Below are 18468 nucleotides of genomic sequence, written 5' to 3' on the forward strand. Positions count from 1 at the left end.
ACTAGGATTTGAACGCAGGTCCTCATGGTTATGTAGCAAGTATTCTTACCCCCCTGCGCCACTACCCAGCCACTGGTTATTGTTTTCAGACAGGCCCTCACCATGTAGCTCACGGTGCTACAACTTTGTACCTTTGAAGGGATGCTAGAATGAGTTAAGACTACTGGAAAATGGAGTGACCCTATTTTGCACTGTGAGGACGTAAACATGCTAGCTGAATACTGGCTTTCTCTTTCTCTGCTTCCTAGCCTGATAAGAAATGAACAAATGACTTAAACTTCTTATGTCCCAATTTGAAGTTGCTGCTACCATGCCCTCCCTACCATGAAGGACCACACTCTTAAATTGTGAGCCACAGCAATCCTTCTCCCGCAAGTTGCTTCTGTTGGGAATTCTGTCCCAACAACAAGCAGTGTGACTCATGGGCCCTGTGATGTCTTGCAGCTCCTCTGGGATGGCAGTGAGACAGTTATCACGGGTGTGACCTCATCCTTGGACCTCCAGAGTGACAGGCTCAGGCTTCCCCTCTCTGCAGTACTCTTCAGTGTCCTGCCCTGGGGATTCCACTACAGTGAGGGAGACCAGGCTAACACAGCTTACAGTTTTAGTTATCCTATCTCATCCCCTCGCCTACACTTCGTGTTTGCTGAGGACACAGAGGGTCTTATATTTTGGAGCATATGTGTGGCTAACTAATAGGCTTCCTTAGCTGTCCTTATTAGAAAAAAACAACAGTTTACTTGAGCCTGGATCTTGCTTTTATTAGCAAATAAAAAACATAGAAAATAAAGTATTTTCTTTTAATAAAAAGTATTTTCATTTTATGTGGATGGGCATTTTGTCTGCACATACGTCTGTGCACATGTGCATACACTGCCTATGGAGACAGAAGAGGGCATTGGATCCCCAGAATTGGAGTTACAGACAGATGTGAGCTATAATGTGGGTGCTGAGAATTGAAGCCAGGGTCATCTGGAAGAGCAATGAGTGCTTTTACCTGAGCCATCTTTCCAGCTCCTTTAGATATTTTCATTCATTATTCTCAGTCAAGCTCTTCTGGTCGAGGTGGAATGCTTTAAAGGAATCACACTTCTAAGTAAGCTGAGTTGGTTGGTTAGCTTATCTTGCTGAAACAGCGATCATGCTTTAAAGGGACCTCTGTTCACACACAGTGAGTGTGGGGCTGGAGAGGTGGCTCAACAATTAAGAGCACTGACTGATCTTCCAGAGGACCTGAGTTCAATTCCCAGCAACCACATGGCTCACACCCATCTGTCATGGGATCTGACCTCTTCTGGTGTGTGTGGAGACAGTGAGTGTCCTCACATTAAATCAATCAATCAATAAACAAACAATGAGTTCCGGCTTTCTGATGTCTTTTATCTACACTATTCATGTGCTTGACACACAGTAAAGAGTCTACTTCATTTTCACCACGAACCAAAATGACCCTGATTAATTTATAAGTGTCCAGTGAAATAAAGGGTGGTGCTAGCAATGGCCCAGGAAAACTAAAAGGAAGAAACAGGAAAGGAGGATGGAAAGTTATAGTATTAATTTGGGCTATACTAAAGGAAAACCACTATACATGCAACAGTCAAACTGAGCAGCTCATCATAAATGTCCAGGGCTCTTAAGAGAGCTCAGGTTTGTGTCTTTTGCATACACATCTGGGAAACATCTGCAGACAGGTGTATTCAAAATCACTATACCAGGGTGTGATCAACAAGGGAGGAGAGAGGTAGACGTAAGATGTACTTGTTTTAGGCACACAATCATTTAGGACTGGGAAGATGGTCAGCAAAGGTCTCTACTGTGTCCCAAGGTCCAAACTAAGTACGAGTTTCACAGAGGTGGGAACTTACACCAAAGGCTACAGAGGGCAGGCACATATGCACCGCTGTCAACAGGGCTTGCCTAGCATGCACCATGTGCTGGGATGACCTCCAGCACTGCATGAACTTGGTGTAGTGATGCACATAGAACCCTAGCACTTCGGAGGTGCTGGCATGAGGATCAGGAGGGAAAGACGACCCTCAGCTACATAGTGAGTTAGAGGGCAGTGTGGGCTACACGGGACTCTGCTTCCTTTTGGAAAAAAAAGGAGAAATAAAATGTTCTGGGAAGCTGCCTGGTGTTGGTTAAAGGAGGTTGGTTAAAGTTAAGGGAGTCTAGTCAGTTAAAGTGTTTAATAGCAGCCCACAGTAGGTAGAAGATTCAACCATGTTGCTGAACATAGTTGACACTGTCTAGAAGGAGTGACTACAGCCATGAACTACATGTGAGCTTGCCTAGGCATGAGAGAAGGGAAGGAAGGCACAGAGGAGCAAAAAGAACAGTGCATTCTCCGTGGGATGGACGAGGTCGCCTGAAAGCACTGAGGAAGGGGCACGAGAAGGTGTGTGCGGCTAAACTCTTGAGAGCCCGTTACTGTCCAAGTCTTGAGTTTCTAGTGAGTCTGAATGCTTCAGAGCTTACTGCTTCTTCTCAGCTTATGCCCCAATCTGTCAGTGTGTTATGTGAGCAGCACTTTCTAGACAGAGCTCTAGAAAGATGAACTCTGGCCACGGCCACACCTGCTACACATTCTTTGGCTCTCACTATGCGGTGTGGCAGCCACACACGTCTGCTCCACTCCTCTCACTCACAGCATCTTCTCAAGTTTTCTCAATGCACATGAGGCCCTCCTACCAAGCCCCTGAAGACACTCCAGTGCTTTCTCATCTTATTTTAGGAGAATCCAAAGTGCTGTCCATGCTTGTCATAGGCCCTGCTTACTCGTTTACGGCCACACTGACAGCCTCTCCCTTCTGTCGTCTGTCTAGTTACACTAGCTGCCTTGCTTCCCACATCTGAGATCGCTAAACGTCTTCTGACAGATTCTCTTCAACACTCTCAGAGACACTTGCTATTTACCCAACTTTCTGCTCACTGTCACCTCTGCAAGGAGGTGCAACTGTGTCCCATCTCTCCTTCCTGCTCCTGTGTTCTCCTTAGGACTCTTACCATGTGCTAAGTTACACAGTTATTCCTTTTATCCTCTCCCATAGGTAAAGCCTGTACGAGTAACAAGCTCACAGTGTTGATAACTCAGAGCAACGCTTAGCGAACAGCACAGAGACTTCGGTAAACATTTGCTGGTTAAATGAATGAATAACAAGGTGCACAAGATCATTTACTTCTGGCTGAAGGTTTCTGATCTTCTGAAAGAAAACTCTCAAGAGAATTTATTAGTTCTATGTCAACAACATATATACAAAGTTTTAACTTTAAGATGTAAGCAATTACCTGATCTTTGAGAAATTTTCGGATGTTCCGATGGGCTCGGGAACATTCTGTTAATAAGCTGAGAACTGGAGTTAGACCCTCTCTATAGCTGCTTCCCTATAAAGAAAACCATGCACGCCACATTAGTTCAGTTCCTCAGGCTGGGCTCTCCTCCATGCAATCTGATAATACGAAGACTTTCTTGAGGGGGTGGGGGGAAGGTGGGAGGACACAGCCTTTGATGCCAATGCTTACAACGATTTTAAAAGTGACTTTACGTAATATTTCCATGAGTTATCTTCATTTTACTATGTAGTTTTGTCTTTTCTGCTTTTTCCTACACTTTTTCTAGGGTTTACACAAACGCAGTCAATGTATTTCAAAGAAGCAAAGCATTATGAGACCCATCTATGCGACACTGCTACCTTTCAACACATTTACAGGAGAAACTGAATGACAGGCTAGAGAAATTTGAAGACAAAACACTTTAACATGTCATCGTGGAGAGGTTAGTTTTACAAAGTGGCTATGCAGGGCAGCTAATTTCCCTTTCCTTTCAGACACTAGTTATAAATACAATTTTAACATTAATTAAACTCTCTGGGCTTCTTCAGTTTGTCATCATCATGGTAGAGTTCCCTGGGAGTACAACTGTGCACATGCCAAGTGTAAGGACACAGTAGCTATGTGCTCACGCTGTGTCATCTCTCTGCAGGGCACGTCAGGCTTGGGGGCGCCTTCCCACTGCAGCAGCCTTACCTTATCAATCCTCTTCTCCATAAAACTGAGTAAAACGTGGATGGCCTCCATGTTCATGCCATTGTATACCATGGCACTGTTCTTCAAAGCCGTGTCTTTCTCTGTTGTTTTATCACCGGGCAGTTCGTCTAGAGTTGCTGCCTCCTGGGCTGTTTCTTCATGGGTTAATGGACAAATGAGAACATCCAAACAAGAGACTGGAACATTGCTTAAAAGGTTGACGGCATTACTGAAAGGCAATTTGAAAACACAATATTTTAATTTGAGTGAATAGGCTTTTAAAATCCAAACATAATACATAGTTTGGAGGTGACTTTTAGGAGTCAATTAAAATTTTTCTTTTTCAAAATGAGCCATTAATATGACTTGGCATTTACTAAGAGAAAATAAAGACCTGTCTCAACCATACAGATGACAAATTAAAAGGAAGCAAGGGTAATGGACAGACCCAATCCCAGGATGCCACCTCACCTCCTGAAACACTAAAACAGGAGTCGGCCAGCTGTAATGCCAGCGCTTTAATTGGCTGGGACAATACCAGCTCGGCATGTCCGTCAGGGGTCTGACGGGCCTTTGTGGACCCAGTGCTGCTTATTATTCCTTAGATTACGGCTTCGAACCCTTGAGAAGCAATGTGCACAGGCAGTGATAGTGAGGACAAACACTACAGCATTAACACTCGGTTTTCTCTAACGTACACAATGCAATGTTTAAATCATGCGATGCTTTATATGATGGTTTCAGGGAAAAGCATGGTGACTCCTCCTTTCCCTACCATTGTCGGGTCCCACACTGCTCTCTCATCTCTGCCCCAGGCCTTTTGACTTCCTAGGATTGTATAGGAGCCTGGGATGCACACCAGCAGGGGGAACCCAAACCTCGTACTTTTGGCATTCTCTAAAGACCGTGTTCTGGTGCTTAGTATACAAGAGGATAAAATGGTCGTAGAGAGCCAGACTGAGGTGTGTTTTCAATGTACACTCTTTCTCCACACAGTTTTACAGTTTTATCTGCCAGGAGAGGCAGTGTTCCTATGTGAGCTGGATCTTAATGGCCTGGACCCCAGGACTTCCTGGTAAACAACAATGGAAAGACAGGCATTACATTTCCTAGGGACACAGAAGCGCGGCTAAAAATAACCACATCCTGACTAAAAATAAACCCTTGCAAATGTAGTCTAAAAGTGTAACCGCTCGGAAACTGAAGTCAGGGCTTAGTCCATCAGATACTGTCTTAATGGAGATCACAGCAATTTAAAATGTGATTTGTAGTGACATAATAAAAAAAAGTAGAAAAATAATACAGAGGTTTTTCTTTCTTTTTCTTTTTTTTCCCTTTCTTTTACTTCTTTTTGAAGTATGGCTTTATTTTCCATGAATCAATATTTTATTCTTTTTATCACAGAAAAATAAAAAACCATTTTTGAAAATCCATTACAAATGAGACAGTAGAGAAAAATGAGTGGAAGAAAAGGGGTGTGAAACAAGTGAGGTGCCTGTCTGAATCCATGCTTCTGGTGAGGTGTGTTGCTGCTGTCCTCACTGAGGCTGCTGGTAGTGCCACACTCTCTCCGCCCTGCTGTCTGGCTCTCAAAGGCAGTTACAGTGCACTATTTTCATACAAACTTTACATTTTTTTTCTTGCAAGCTTCCATAGTATCTAATTTATAGTTTAAAACAGCTTCCTTCTCACTTAAGCATTTGGAAACTACTATTATTAGAAATCAGAGTCACTGGGGAGAAGAGAGCGGAAGAACTTTGCTAAGAATCACTCTGTAACCTGTACAAACCATTCTGAAATGCTAGAATTTCCCCTAAACACAAGACAACCATCTCTGGAAACCATAGCCATGCGATCCTCTGAGTCTATCTACCAGACTGCAGGGTTGGAGACAGTCACTCCGTTACAAAGGGATGGTTCTCCTTTATAGTCACTTCACGGAGGAATTTTTAGGAATTCAGCATATTTAAGAAGCCAAATGTAGAGCTGGAATCAACAAATATTTGGGTGTTTAAGGCTTTTCTTCTCGTTACTTAGTGAACTCAGTTAATCTGGAGGCTCGCTGTGCCCAAGCTGCTCTGTTTAAGTAGGAAGGTCAGCCTGGAGCTCTGTCATCCCTCTGACACTTTTATTTGTGGTAGAAGAGTGTGTGAGATTCTCCAGCTTCCAGGAAGTCAGTGAGGATGCACAGGTTTGCACAATGGTGCTCGCATTCCTCCTCCAGGGGGTAGGAATCCTGTGTATATTACTCTCCTCTGCAGTTCCCAGAGACCATCAATCACTGGGCCGTGACATCCTCCAGCTCAGGCTCCCAGCCCCCTCCTGACATGCAGAAGGCTTACCAGCTGTGGGAGGGAAGACAGCTTAGAGCCAATCTTCCATCAGCTGCTGAACTCAGCAGACGCCGAGAGACAGCGAGGTGCACGCTAGTGTCCCATAACGAACCTCACAGTCTAGCTGAGGCTCACATGTATTATTTTCAAGCCTGGAAAGAAAGCTAGGGAAATCTCCAGATCTTCAAAAGCTTCTCCTGATCTCTTTCAGTTAAAAAGGGGGCGGGGCTTATTTTCATTTTTTGTGGGAAGAGCACCTAAGAGCCTTTTCTACCAAGTGTTAAATATACGTACAGTATTGCTAACTGTAGACTCTGCCGGACAGCAACACCAGAAATCAGAACTACAGACTTCGTATATCGTAGCTGACGGTTCCATTCCCCCACACTCCTCCCTCTCCCTCCCTCCCACTATCATAGGACCTCATCCTATGAATGTGTCTAGATTCCTTATTAAAAGGGGATCATGCATGTGCCTGGTTCTTGGGAATTTTAGGATTTCCTTCTTTGTGAAGGTGGAGTGATGCTCTGTCACACGCATGCACTGCCCACATTTTATCTGCATATCTGTTGTTAGCGGTCTCAGTCATTTTCCTAACATACAACATCTCTATCTGTCTCCCTTCCTTACATTTACCTTATCTGTGTGTCTGTGGACAGGCATAGGCAGTCTTCGTGCCTCTGATACTGTGAACGTAATATGATGTACGCAGGGATCTCTTGGGGATGCTGATTTTTATTTGCTTTTGAATGCACAACCATCAGTGTGGTTGCTGGAGCAAATGGCACATCTAGTTTCAATTTTTAAAAGAACTCCCATACTGTTTCTCACAATGACTATATTATTTTACATTGCTGCCAGTGTACAAAGATTCTCCTTTCACCAAATCCTAGCTTTGTGATGTTCTTTGAGCAGCCACTATAACAGATGTGAGGTGAATCTTAAGGTTTTGATTTGCATTTGCAGATTAGTAGTGAATGCTAAACATGGTTTCCTATGTGCATCTTCTTTGAGAACTGTCTATTCAGATCCTTTGTCCTTCCTTCTTACCTTCTCCCCCAACCCCCCTTCCCTCTCTCTTCTCTCTTGGTTGTCAACAGTCCTGTGCTGATTACAGTAGTGCAGGCCTGTAATCCTAGCACTCAGAAGGCTAAAGCAGGGTTATCAGCTGAACACTAGCTTAGGATACATAGTGAGTTCAAGACTACCCTGAGCCACATAGCAAGGCAAACAAAAAGTTCCCTCTCTGTGTTCTAGACGCTGACTCCTCTGTGAATAGCTTCCTATGGCACTGGGGAGCTTTCACTCTGGCAGGCTCTGCACTCGTGGACTTTCAAGCTCATGAATTCCCACCTAGCTGTTCTCGCCTTTGTGGGTTGCTCTGGTGTTGTACACAAACCACTGCTAAGAGCGGTCTCTGGGCTTCTTGACCCTATGCATTCTAACCTTCAGTTGCAGCCTTTGCATTGAAGGCTTCAATACGTTTTCAGTTCTTCTGGTGTGTGTATAATGAGAGGTCAGAGTTTAATTTCATTATTTCAAACATGTAGGAACGCAGTTTTCCTAACACCGATACTTGAAGATTGTGTGTTCTTTGCACTGTGTGTGAGAACAGCTGACTACACATTTATAGCATGGAGGTTTCCTTCCAAGCTCTCTCACGTGTGTCACTGGTCTGTGTGTCCATTTTCATGTAAACACTACAGTAATTCACTACATTGTAAAATTGTGTAGCTTTTCGGGACTTTCTGTGGTACAAAGTGGGAGGGAAGGGCAAGCTGAGAAGGGTGGAGGAGGCAAGCAGGTCAGAGGAAGATGCCGTTCTCTTTATGTGAGACTGTTTGCTGCTGACACGAAACTAGAGCTTTTCTAGGCAAGGTAGCAGAGGCACGATTCTGATTACTGCATGTTAACTGATTTGTGTAATCAAAAATAAACCAGGTAATCCCAGAGACATTAAGTCCAAAGCAACATTCTGTAAAGTAGCATAGGGTGCACACAAGTGCAGACGTTTATAAAATGACCCGCCTGGGTGCAGAAAGGAAATATTCCATTTTCACCTATTTTGCTTGAAAAGGTGAACAGAAGTCTCACCCTGCTGCCTAACCACTGCACTGACGCTGACGCCCACACCTGCGTCATATGTGATCTCTGTGTTCACGCCTGCCAGGGAGGTAGGGGACAAGGGCAGCAGCGACTCCCCCTTTCCATGGTCACTCTCCTGCATTCTGAACCGGTCATAGCACAGCTGGCTACACTCGGGCAGGTTAGGGACTGTATTACCCACGTCTTTTTGTGAGGGGGGCTGCTGTATGGGGCCTCAAGCCTGTTAAACATGCTACCCCTCCACAAAATCTTAGCCTTGCTTTAATAGTTTTAAACCAAGCAACTTCTAATACAATGGGCAAACAGCTTTAAGTGATTTCTGAAATGGAAAATGGTAGCACTTTTTTTTTTCTTTCTGACAAGAAAATGGCAGAATCCTTTGTTTGCTAAATTTTAAGTTTTTGATTTGCATTTACAGATTAGTAATGAATGCTAAACATGTTTTCATATGTGCATCTTCTTTGAGAACTGTCTATTCAGGTCCTTTGTCCCTCCTTCTTGCCTCTCCCCAGCTTTCCTCTCTCTTCTCTCTTGGCTGCTAACAGTCCTGTGTGGACTACAGTAGCGCAGGCCTGTAATCCTAAAGCCAGGACGACCCAACTGGCCTCAGCGTGAAATCAAGTTTCGTTTTGAGACTGGATCTCAGGGGACTCTGGATGGCCTTGCGTTCACTATGTAAACTACTTTGAGACTGAGTCACACACATACAGACTGGCCTTAAATATCAGGTAGCTGACAATGACCTTGAACTCTTGATACTCTCATCTCTGCCTTAGTGCTGGGGTTACAAGAATGCACCATTAGAAATGTGTTTTGAAAACTTGGAAATTGAGCCAAGGAGATGGCTTAGAGGTAGAGGGGCATGCACCTTTACACCTGAGGTTAGTGCGTCCCTGGTGTAAAGAGAAAACCACCTCCATAAAACTGTCCTCTGATCTCTACATGAGTGCCCTGGCACGCACACCCTCCTTCACACATACACACATCCTTTTAATTTTTAGTTGTAAATTAATCATGCATGATATCAGACATCTGTAGTTGCAGCACCCAGGAGGTTGAGGCAAGATTGCTAGTTGGAGGCCAGTCAGAGTGCTACTGTGAGACCTCATCTAAAATATAAAACATAAATATGAAGGTTGAAAATTTAAAGATGGGACTTACACAAAATATGAGCTTATCTCCACTGTGCTACTGATCAGTTGGCCTGATATATATATAATGTACTGTGAGAAATGAGCTAACGATAAAGTCATCACAAGTAGTAATATATCTAAATGCCAACTGTGTAAAATGTACAGAAAAGGCTAATAACTGAGGATATAATGAATATAATAAGTTTGTGGGAGTTAATTTTTAAATTCACTTTTAAACATTAATGTATTATCTCCTTTGTTTAATTTTTTATATAATTCATGATTTATTTCACATAAAACAGCTATATATGAACATAATTTACATGTAAATAAATATTCTTGATGGTGTGTCCAAAACGGTTTTGCTACTAGAAGAGCCTAGAGATGATCAAAACCTCTGGTGACCAAGGGCACAGGAACACTCAAAAAATGGTATAAAGGGAGAGAAACAAACATGCTAACAACTCTGAGGGATGAAGTCTAAAAACATTATGACATCTTATTGTGTGTGTGTGTGTGTGTGTGTGTGTGTGTGTGTGTGTGTGTGTGTGTGTGTCCATACACCATGGTACGTATAAGGTGGTTAGGGACAACTTATGGAAATCGGTTCTCTCCTTCTATCACGTGGCTTGGGTGCTGAAGTCAGGTAGTCAGGTGGTAAGTACTTTCATGTGATGACATATCTTGACAGAATCAAAGTTTTTAAATTAAAAAAACAAAAACAAAATCTGTGTGTTTGTATGTGTATATGTATATGTGTATGTGCACGAGATTGTGTGTGTATGTGTGTATATGTGTATGTGTTGTGCTTTGCCCTGGAGTTATCTGTATTTTGATGCTAATTCCACTGCCCCAAGGACAGCTGCCTACTCAGGACTCAGGTGACTTCACCAGAACCTTCTCCCCACTTAAATTGTAAAATACAGGTGAGGCAGGTACAGGATAGAAGGAGGCCTGTCATTGGATGAAAAGGAAAGATGGGCGGGAGAAGAGTTTGAAGGAAGAGGAGGAGACTGGAACGGAAAGGAGGAAGAGACAGGAGGGACAGAGAGAGAAGCTGTGGTAGGACAATATGGCAGATGACGTTAGGATTCCATGCTGTATGTTTACAGGTTGTTATTAATGTTCTTACGGGATGGATGTGTACAGGGCTTTGTATGTTTAGGTGGGCAATTATATCTTACCAACTGGGTCAAAGGTTATTGTGTTGTGTGTTCTTTTATGTGACGGTTTGAGTGTAATGGAGTACGGGGCGGCTGGTTTAGGTCACCACAGAGTTGGGATGTGTGTTTCTGGCATGGAAACCTGCCTTGGGAACTGGATAGGTAGAGAGAGTGCTGCCAGGCTCAGAGAGAGGCCTCGGCAGTGTGATAGGGGATGGAGCAGAGCAGGTAAGACTGAGAATTAAGATATCCAGCAGATATCTTGGGGCACTGCGGTGTTGGACCAAGCGAGGTAAAAGACGACGATACTTTTTTTATTTTTTATATTTTAACAACAACATGTATGTATATATGTGTGTGCATGTGATTGCAGGTACCCCAGAGGCCAGAAGAGGGCACTGGAAGTCCTGGGGCTGTAACCACAGGTGGTTGTGAGCTAGATGACTGGCTGCAGGCTTGGGAGAGAGCAGGAAGTGCTTTTAACCTGAGCCATCTTCCAGCAGCGATAACAGTTTTCATAACGATTTATTTTTCTCCTACGAATGAGGTAGCTTGCTCTTAGAATATTCACATTTTGAAGACTGAATACCCCTGAGGAGACTGAAGATATAAAAGGGGAGATTATGCTAGAATAAGGTCTTAGGAGGCAAAAGCAAAAGTTGTAAAAGCAGCCCTGGGCAGAAGAGAGCCTGGTAAATGTCTGAGACCGGCAGAACAGGAACAGATACAGACTGCAACAAATGTGTTGGTACTGAAACTGGAGGTTTGAGAAAGTTCCTTCCCCAGCTTCCAATTACTGTTAAGTGGCTAGCAATATCATCATCTATCCACACATCCCTCCATTCAACTCATGTGTACTGTACATACTACTACATATGTGTAGTATGCATGCATGCATGTATGTATGTACATGTGCACATATGTACAGTTGCCTAGGTACCGGGTATAGTTATATAGCAGGGGAGCAGACAGGTAAAATCTTTTATTCCTTTTTAAAAGGAATATTTTTGATTGTGCATCAGTATATAGATATGCACAAACATGTGTAAGTATACCTGGAGGTCAGAAGAGAGCCTTGGATCCCCGAGAGTTCAGGTAGTTACAGTGGTTGTGAGCAACCTGACCTGGGTGCTGGGACTTGAACTTGGGTCCTCTGTAAGAGCAGTATGTGCTCCTAACCGCAGGGCCATCTCTCCAGTCTCATCTTTTTTTTTTTTTTTAAAACAAAAAAAGCTTATAACTTCAGGAAGGAAATAATAAACATGCAAGAAAATAAAAGAACATTATTTTAGTTAGTGATAAATGCCATGAAAAAAAGTGAAGCAGAGGATAGCACAGATACAGGTATGTCTATGTGTGTACGTGTGTACGTGGGCTCATGTGCACACACAGTCTTCATTAGGAGGCTGGAGGAGGGCTCACTGAGCAAGCTACATTTGAGCTGAGTTCTAAATGATGAGAGGGAGCCAACCTCACAAATAACTGGGCTAAAAGCACTCCAGCATCTCCAGATGGAGTGAAGGCACAGGCCCAAATACAGGCGATGTCTAGGAAGAAGAAGGCAGACTATTTTGAATATAGAGCCATCTGGTTTGTAGAATGACAGGCTTTCAGAGGCAGGGGAAGCGTGGATCAGTGCCATGAAAATGTTTTGTTTGACAATAGGAAGAGGGACACTGTCAAAAGCAGAATGTTCCCCTAAGAGTGAGGCCAGTGCCTCAGATCTAATTCCACGGACTCATCCAATGTTACACAGTGAGACAGTTCTCACTGAGAAGAAACTGATGTAACTGGCATACTGCCATGGTGGGAATATACCGCCCAGTTCATTGTGCAGAGCCTATGACACTGAGTGTTTCCCCCTCAGGTCCTGTTGTAAAGGTTGAGACAATCTGAGGTTTCCATGACTATACCAAGAAACAGTCTGAAGGCTTTTAGGACTCCTGCAATCATACCCACCTCGCCCATGCTGCCAAACCGTCTTGCTAAGTAAAGCAGGGTAATAGCTGACAGGGCTGTGTGAGGCCTGGGGCAGGTTGTCAAGGTTTGGCAGAGGGAACCGAACTGTTGACATAGCTTTTCCAGACCGGGCTGCAGGTCCTAAGTGTACAGATTGTAACAAAGAAGAGTTCCTGATCCTCGTGACCGAGAGGAGCAATGACAATCTCAAGCCGACTTCGGCTTTTTAGAGGAACTGTGTGTGGTGGAGATGAAATCGCCTGCCAGGTTAGATCACTTCCCACAGGGCTGTGGAGGTTCTTGGTCTGATCTGAGTTGGTGTTGAGGCTCTCAGGGATTGAGAGAGAAGGAGCTGAACTAATGTTCATCACGAACTGATATTTAGGGATAGACAGGCCAGAAAGTAAACCTCTAAGTTTTTTGATAATAGAAAAATTATCCCCTAGAGGTAGGAGGGGGCGAGAACAGGCCAAGGATAGACCTGTGAGGAAGACCCTCACTTTAGATCACAGTGAACCTGTTCTTTAGCAACTGTTACTGGAATTGGTCACCCAAAACTACTCAAAACTATCTCGCGGTCTCTTTCTATTCTTGTCTTGAATTGTTATTTAACTTTTCATAATATTTATGTCTTGTCTCCCCATTTAGTGTCGGTTCCTTCAGGGCATAAGCCATGGATGTCCTTACAACACCTCAGAACAGCACTCAGCGGGACAGACAGCTTCAACAATCCCTTCTTACCTGGAAAACTCATGTATAGAAAGTAAGTTTAAAGAGAGCCAAGAGAGTTAACAACAACAACGACAAAAATGGCTCCTCTCTGGCCTCTCGGAAGTGAATGTCTTTGTGTTCTCCTATCTCTCATATAAGCTGGTTCACTGACACAGTGCTCACTGGAGTGTGGAGGGGACACAGGGCAGACAGACAGGAGGGAGACGTGGGTGACACACAACCTGTTCACTCATGTGTGCACTAAATGGTGAGCCTGGGAGAACGGACCATGTGCTTTGATGGTTCAACCCTCAGGCTCAAATAGGCCCCTAACACTAGGTGAGGGCCTGATAACACATGAATCTAAATGGAAATAAAGCCAGCTCATTTTCAAACATCTGATTTAAAGTGTGATGCATATGATGTGTCTGTTAGGAGCTGAATATTCCAAATTCAAATAACTGCTACTAGTGATAATTTTATAGAAATAGAAAAACTAGTTTTAAAACTCCTGTGGAACGTCAAGCGACCGAATAGCCTGAGTAATCCTGCAAGAACGTAAAAGCCTGGAGATCCATACTTCTGGGTTGAAAACCTCATTAATAAATCACTTCAAGCAGAAAGGGATACGAGTGACCTAGCACACCAGGTGCCAAGAGCAATAGGGAAAGGAAACCTTTCCAATAAACAGTGGCTGAAGCGATATATCCAATATGCAAATGAAAAAAGAGGGTTTTATACACCACACACAACAATCCACTCCACATGGATCAAAGACATGGACGAGCACGTGCTGATATCCTTAGTGTGTAGAAGAAACTGGAACTGAGCACCTCAAGCCTGTGCTGGCCGGCCAGGGTCTCATCCTCCCTAATAGCGTGGAGGCCGCCCCTCCCTCCTTTCCAAAGGAAAGCCTAACTATGCACGTTTGGGGGACAAGCTTCTTCACTGTGAGGAGTGCTGACAGAACTCCCCGGCAAACAGCAGAGACAGACGGAAGAGGAGGAGGACGTTGTCGTCTAACACAAAGGCAGAACACAGGAGCAATATCCCAGCTGCTCAGGAGTGGAGGAACAGCACAGGCTGAGGGTGCTGAGCGCAGGCTCAGGCTCCTGCTGCTGAGAGCTGCACTCACCATGCCGGCCTCCTCACCTCCCTGAGGAAAGCAGTGGGGCACACCCACAGAGACACAGACCAGAGACAGACACCAGGCTCTCTCTTTTCTAAAGCACCTTTATCATCTAATACGAATGGAATTTTTTGCTTCAGGGAAAAAAATGGAGTATTAGAAAAAAGTATCTTTATATAATCAAAGGATATATACAAAACTAAGCTTCTAAATAAAATGTTGAAAATTCAAGAAGCAACTAAAAACGTTTGGACTAAATATGACATTTAAAAATCACTCTCCTTATTACGGTAGCAGCAGACAGAGATGCTGTCTTCACTGACCCTCATGTAGTCATCATCACACCACAAGTACCCTCTCCAGGACCACCTAGGTCACTCCGCTGTTTCTGAAAATAAGTCAAAGCCCTGAAGAAAACAGCCAGGCAGTGGTAGTCACGCCTTTAATCCCAGCACCTGGGAGGCAGAGGAAGGTGGATCTCTGTGGGTTCAAAGCCAGCCTAGTCTACAGAGTGAGTTCCAGGGCAGTCAGGGCTACATAGAGAAAGCCTACCTTCAAAAACCAAAACAAACAAAAATTCTCCAAAATTATTTTAAAAGGAGCCTAAAGGACTTTCCAATATTTCACATGTGCCTTGCACCTTACAGTTTGACCTAAGTACTGCATCCAGGTCACTGCAAAGGCACCCCCAAGGTGCAGCAGCTCCTGACAAGGGGCAGCTCTGTTTAAGTGGATTAGCCTGGAGTCGTCAGTGTGCAGATTGATACTCATCACTCTCTGCTGATTAAAAGGGCATGCGAGGCCATCCCAGGCAAACTGCTGGGTAAGCCAAGTCCCATCTCCCAAGAGCACCTCTGAGCACTGCTCCAATCCCAGCTGTGCTCTCTGGCGCATCCCCACTCACAGTGGAGCCTAAGAATGTTATCAAAGTCCCTCTGTAAAGTAAAAGGTTTTAAAGATTTCCTTCTCCTAAAGGAAGGAAGAGAACTGGTCACTTTTCACAAATCTGAACAATCTGCAGTTCTGCTCTCTCCACACATGCTGAGCACTGCGCCAGGACCTGGACTCCATTCTCTGGAGCATCCTGGCACAGCGACCTGAGGCTGGCGTGGCACTGCCGGCCACAACTTTCCTCTTTACAGCCTGTGTGCTCCTCAGCCTGGGTTATCTGATTTTTTTTTTAAATCAATATACTTCTAAGATTTTTAACAAAAACACTTTTAATTTTGATGTTGAATTGTTGGTGTATCTTTTATAGGAAAAAAAAAAGCCCATAAACGGTAAAAACGCTTAATGCAGTCATTTAAGATGGGACTTATTGCAGAAATTAAAGGAATGTTTGATCTGTGGCTAAGGAAAACATTTCCACATTTTGAAGTCAGTGTGTCACACCACGTTGCCCAGGCTGACTAGACTCGATGCCCACGTCCTGTCTTCTGGACGGCTGGTTCTACAGATGTGTATCACCTCACTCACCTCAGAATTTATACTTTCCAATCACGAAGAAGACATTTTGAAGGTCTACAGGGTGGACAGTATATAAAAATAGTCTACCTTTAAACTCAGCATGACAGAAACCATACTACTCCACCTAATTAAATTCATTATATAGATTTGATTGGAAAATAACAGCTAGCTAAGGGTGTGTGTGTTTGTGTGTGAGTGTGTGTGAGTGTGCGAATGTGTGTGTGAGTGTGTGTGTGTGAGTGTGTGTGTGTGTGTGTAGCTGTTCACATGGGGAGGTCAGTAAACAAGCTCAAGTGACCTTGGTCTCCACCCTCCGCTGTGTTCTGACACTGGGCCCCTGCTCTCCTGCTGCACGCATTAGGTTGGTTAGCCCATGCACTCCTGTCCCCACCTCCTATCTCCCCATAAAAGCACTGGGATTACATTCTGTCACCGCACTCAGCCTCTGAGGAGTTCTGGGAACTCACACTCAGATCCTCATGCTTTTATAGGAAGCATTTTACCCACCCAGCCACCTCTCAACTTTACCTAATATATTTTAATAGAAGACACTATTACTCTCTTCTTATTTTACTGTTTTTTAATTTAAATTATTACTCTATAGAATAGACCTTTTTGCTAAATACCCTTAAAATGAAGTAGTGGGAGTGTTAGTTAAGTTTAGTAATAAAAAGAAGACCTCAGCTTTCATATCTTTTGGGGGGGAAATAGCTACCTCAAAGGTTGGTGTGACAATTGAAATAAGTTAGTTATCTTTTTTTTCTAACTTCTGAGGGCCTATACTCAGTAGGCAAGCACTCCACCACTAGGAACATCCTCAGTGTGGGAGTTAATCTCAAAATGTTCAATTACTACTTACTGTTCTGGGTTTTATTGTTGAATATAAGAAATGCCAAAGTCTGACTCTGGAGTTCAACAGAACAAACTCAAACAGGACAGTAAACAAATTTCACACTGAGGCATAGTTCTGGCTTACCTGATTGAATACAATATTTTCACTTTCTTTAGCTCATAGTTAACCGTCAAAAACAGATACAGAGAGCCGTCAGGCATGGGTGACGAGCTTCACTGAGATACCAAGGTAAAGGCTACCCACCTGTGCAGCTCTTCCGTTTTGTCTTCGGTTGGACCTACAATTAGTAAACAGTGGCGAAGGACAGCGGCCATGACACGGAACTGATGAGAATCGCTCTGTGGTAAAGACAAGCGGAGAGGAAAAGCTGGAGTTGAAGCCTTGACAAAGAGTCTGGCACACCAACACACCCTGTGCTTGTTCTACATACAGGGAGACAGCAAGATCTTCCACAGTTCCCATAGCAACAAGCAAACGGTTGCCATTTCACACCAATCACTAGCCACTCCCACATGCAGAAATGGCAGGCGTCAGGAGGTGCTAATCCAGCTACCCTGGTTTACTGTTTTGAAAAACCAATTCCACTTATCAATTCCACTTCGGGATTTTTCATTTCCAGACAGTCCAGGTTCATTTGTTCTTTGCAGTATAATGTTCCAGTTTACTAATTGAACAAAATTCAGACAAATCTAAGCTATACTGAGACAGTTCGTTTATAGCTGGCTGTCCATTTTTAAATGAAAGTTTCACCTCTTAGCTTTCAAAAGTAATGAGTACAACAACAATGTCTTCCTCCTCCTCCTTTGAGATAGGTTTAGCTATGTAGCTTAGACTGGTCTTGAAAACCTTGTATCTTTGCCTCCCAAGCACTGAGTTTACAACAGGTATATAACACCGTGGACGACCACCAATTTCACTTTCTTTCATCTTTTTTCTCTCTCAGGTCCCACATAACTACCACAAATGATCAGAATTATAACCCTTACTTTCCCACCACTTATGCACTGGCAGGGAATTAAAGACAGGGAGCAAGCGAGAGAGAAGGAAACTAGCAATGAGATATAAACCAAACTTAAGTAATTACTTGTTTAACTTTTGCTACCTCTATATTTATAATGAGATCCTGGGTCGTTACAACTTTTTCTTCTCTGCTGTGTGTGTATGTGTGATGCCCACATATGCATATGTCATGGATGTCTGCATGTGTGCACAGGCAGTGGTGAATGCTGGGTGCACCTCTTTATTGCTGTTTTACTCACCGAGGCAGAGCCTCGAGATGAATCCCTAACTCACACATTTGGCGAGAGCCCGTATCACTGCTTCACAGGAACACTACACGTGGGCTGCCACACCCACCTGACTGTGATGGTGCTGGAGAGCAGAAATCTGGTCCTCACGCCTGCACTCCTTTATCTATGGAGCCGTCTCCTGCACAATCACAGTGTATTCAGCCACCTGCATCAAAGCCTTCAATCTCTATTTTTTTTTTTTAACATAGAAGAGGACACAGCAATGAAGCGCTAATAATGATAACCTGGATATGATACAGGGAATCACTTACTTCAAAGGCAATGATTATTAAAAGTTC

At 43.7% G+C, this 18468-nt stretch overlaps 1 protein-coding gene across 4 annotated transcripts in view; it reads right to left on the reverse strand.

Moving 5' to 3' along the window:
* Ric8b (RIC8 guanine nucleotide exchange factor B) overlaps nucleotides 1–18468 on the reverse strand; it is a 94468-nt gene that overhangs the window by 38472 nt on the left and 37528 nt on the right. For all 4 annotated transcript variants that reach the window (XM_032910385.1, XM_032910408.1, XM_032910393.1 and 1 more), the window contains exons 4-6: nucleotides 17124–17218; nucleotides 4027–4255; nucleotides 3289–3384 (exon numbers count right to left, since the gene is read on the reverse strand). In XM_032910385.1, coding sequence (XP_032766276.1) covers nucleotides 3289–3384; nucleotides 4027–4255; nucleotides 17124–17218 — 420 coding nt within the window. The remainder of the gene's footprint in view (nucleotides 1–3288; nucleotides 3385–4026; nucleotides 4256–17123; nucleotides 17219–18468) is intronic.

This window comes from Rattus rattus, chromosome 1 (assembly GCF_011064425.1).
Source record: "Rattus rattus isolate New Zealand chromosome 1, Rrattus_CSIRO_v1, whole genome shotgun sequence".
NCBI classification, from domain to species: domain Eukaryota; kingdom Metazoa; phylum Chordata; class Mammalia; order Rodentia; family Muridae; genus Rattus; species Rattus rattus.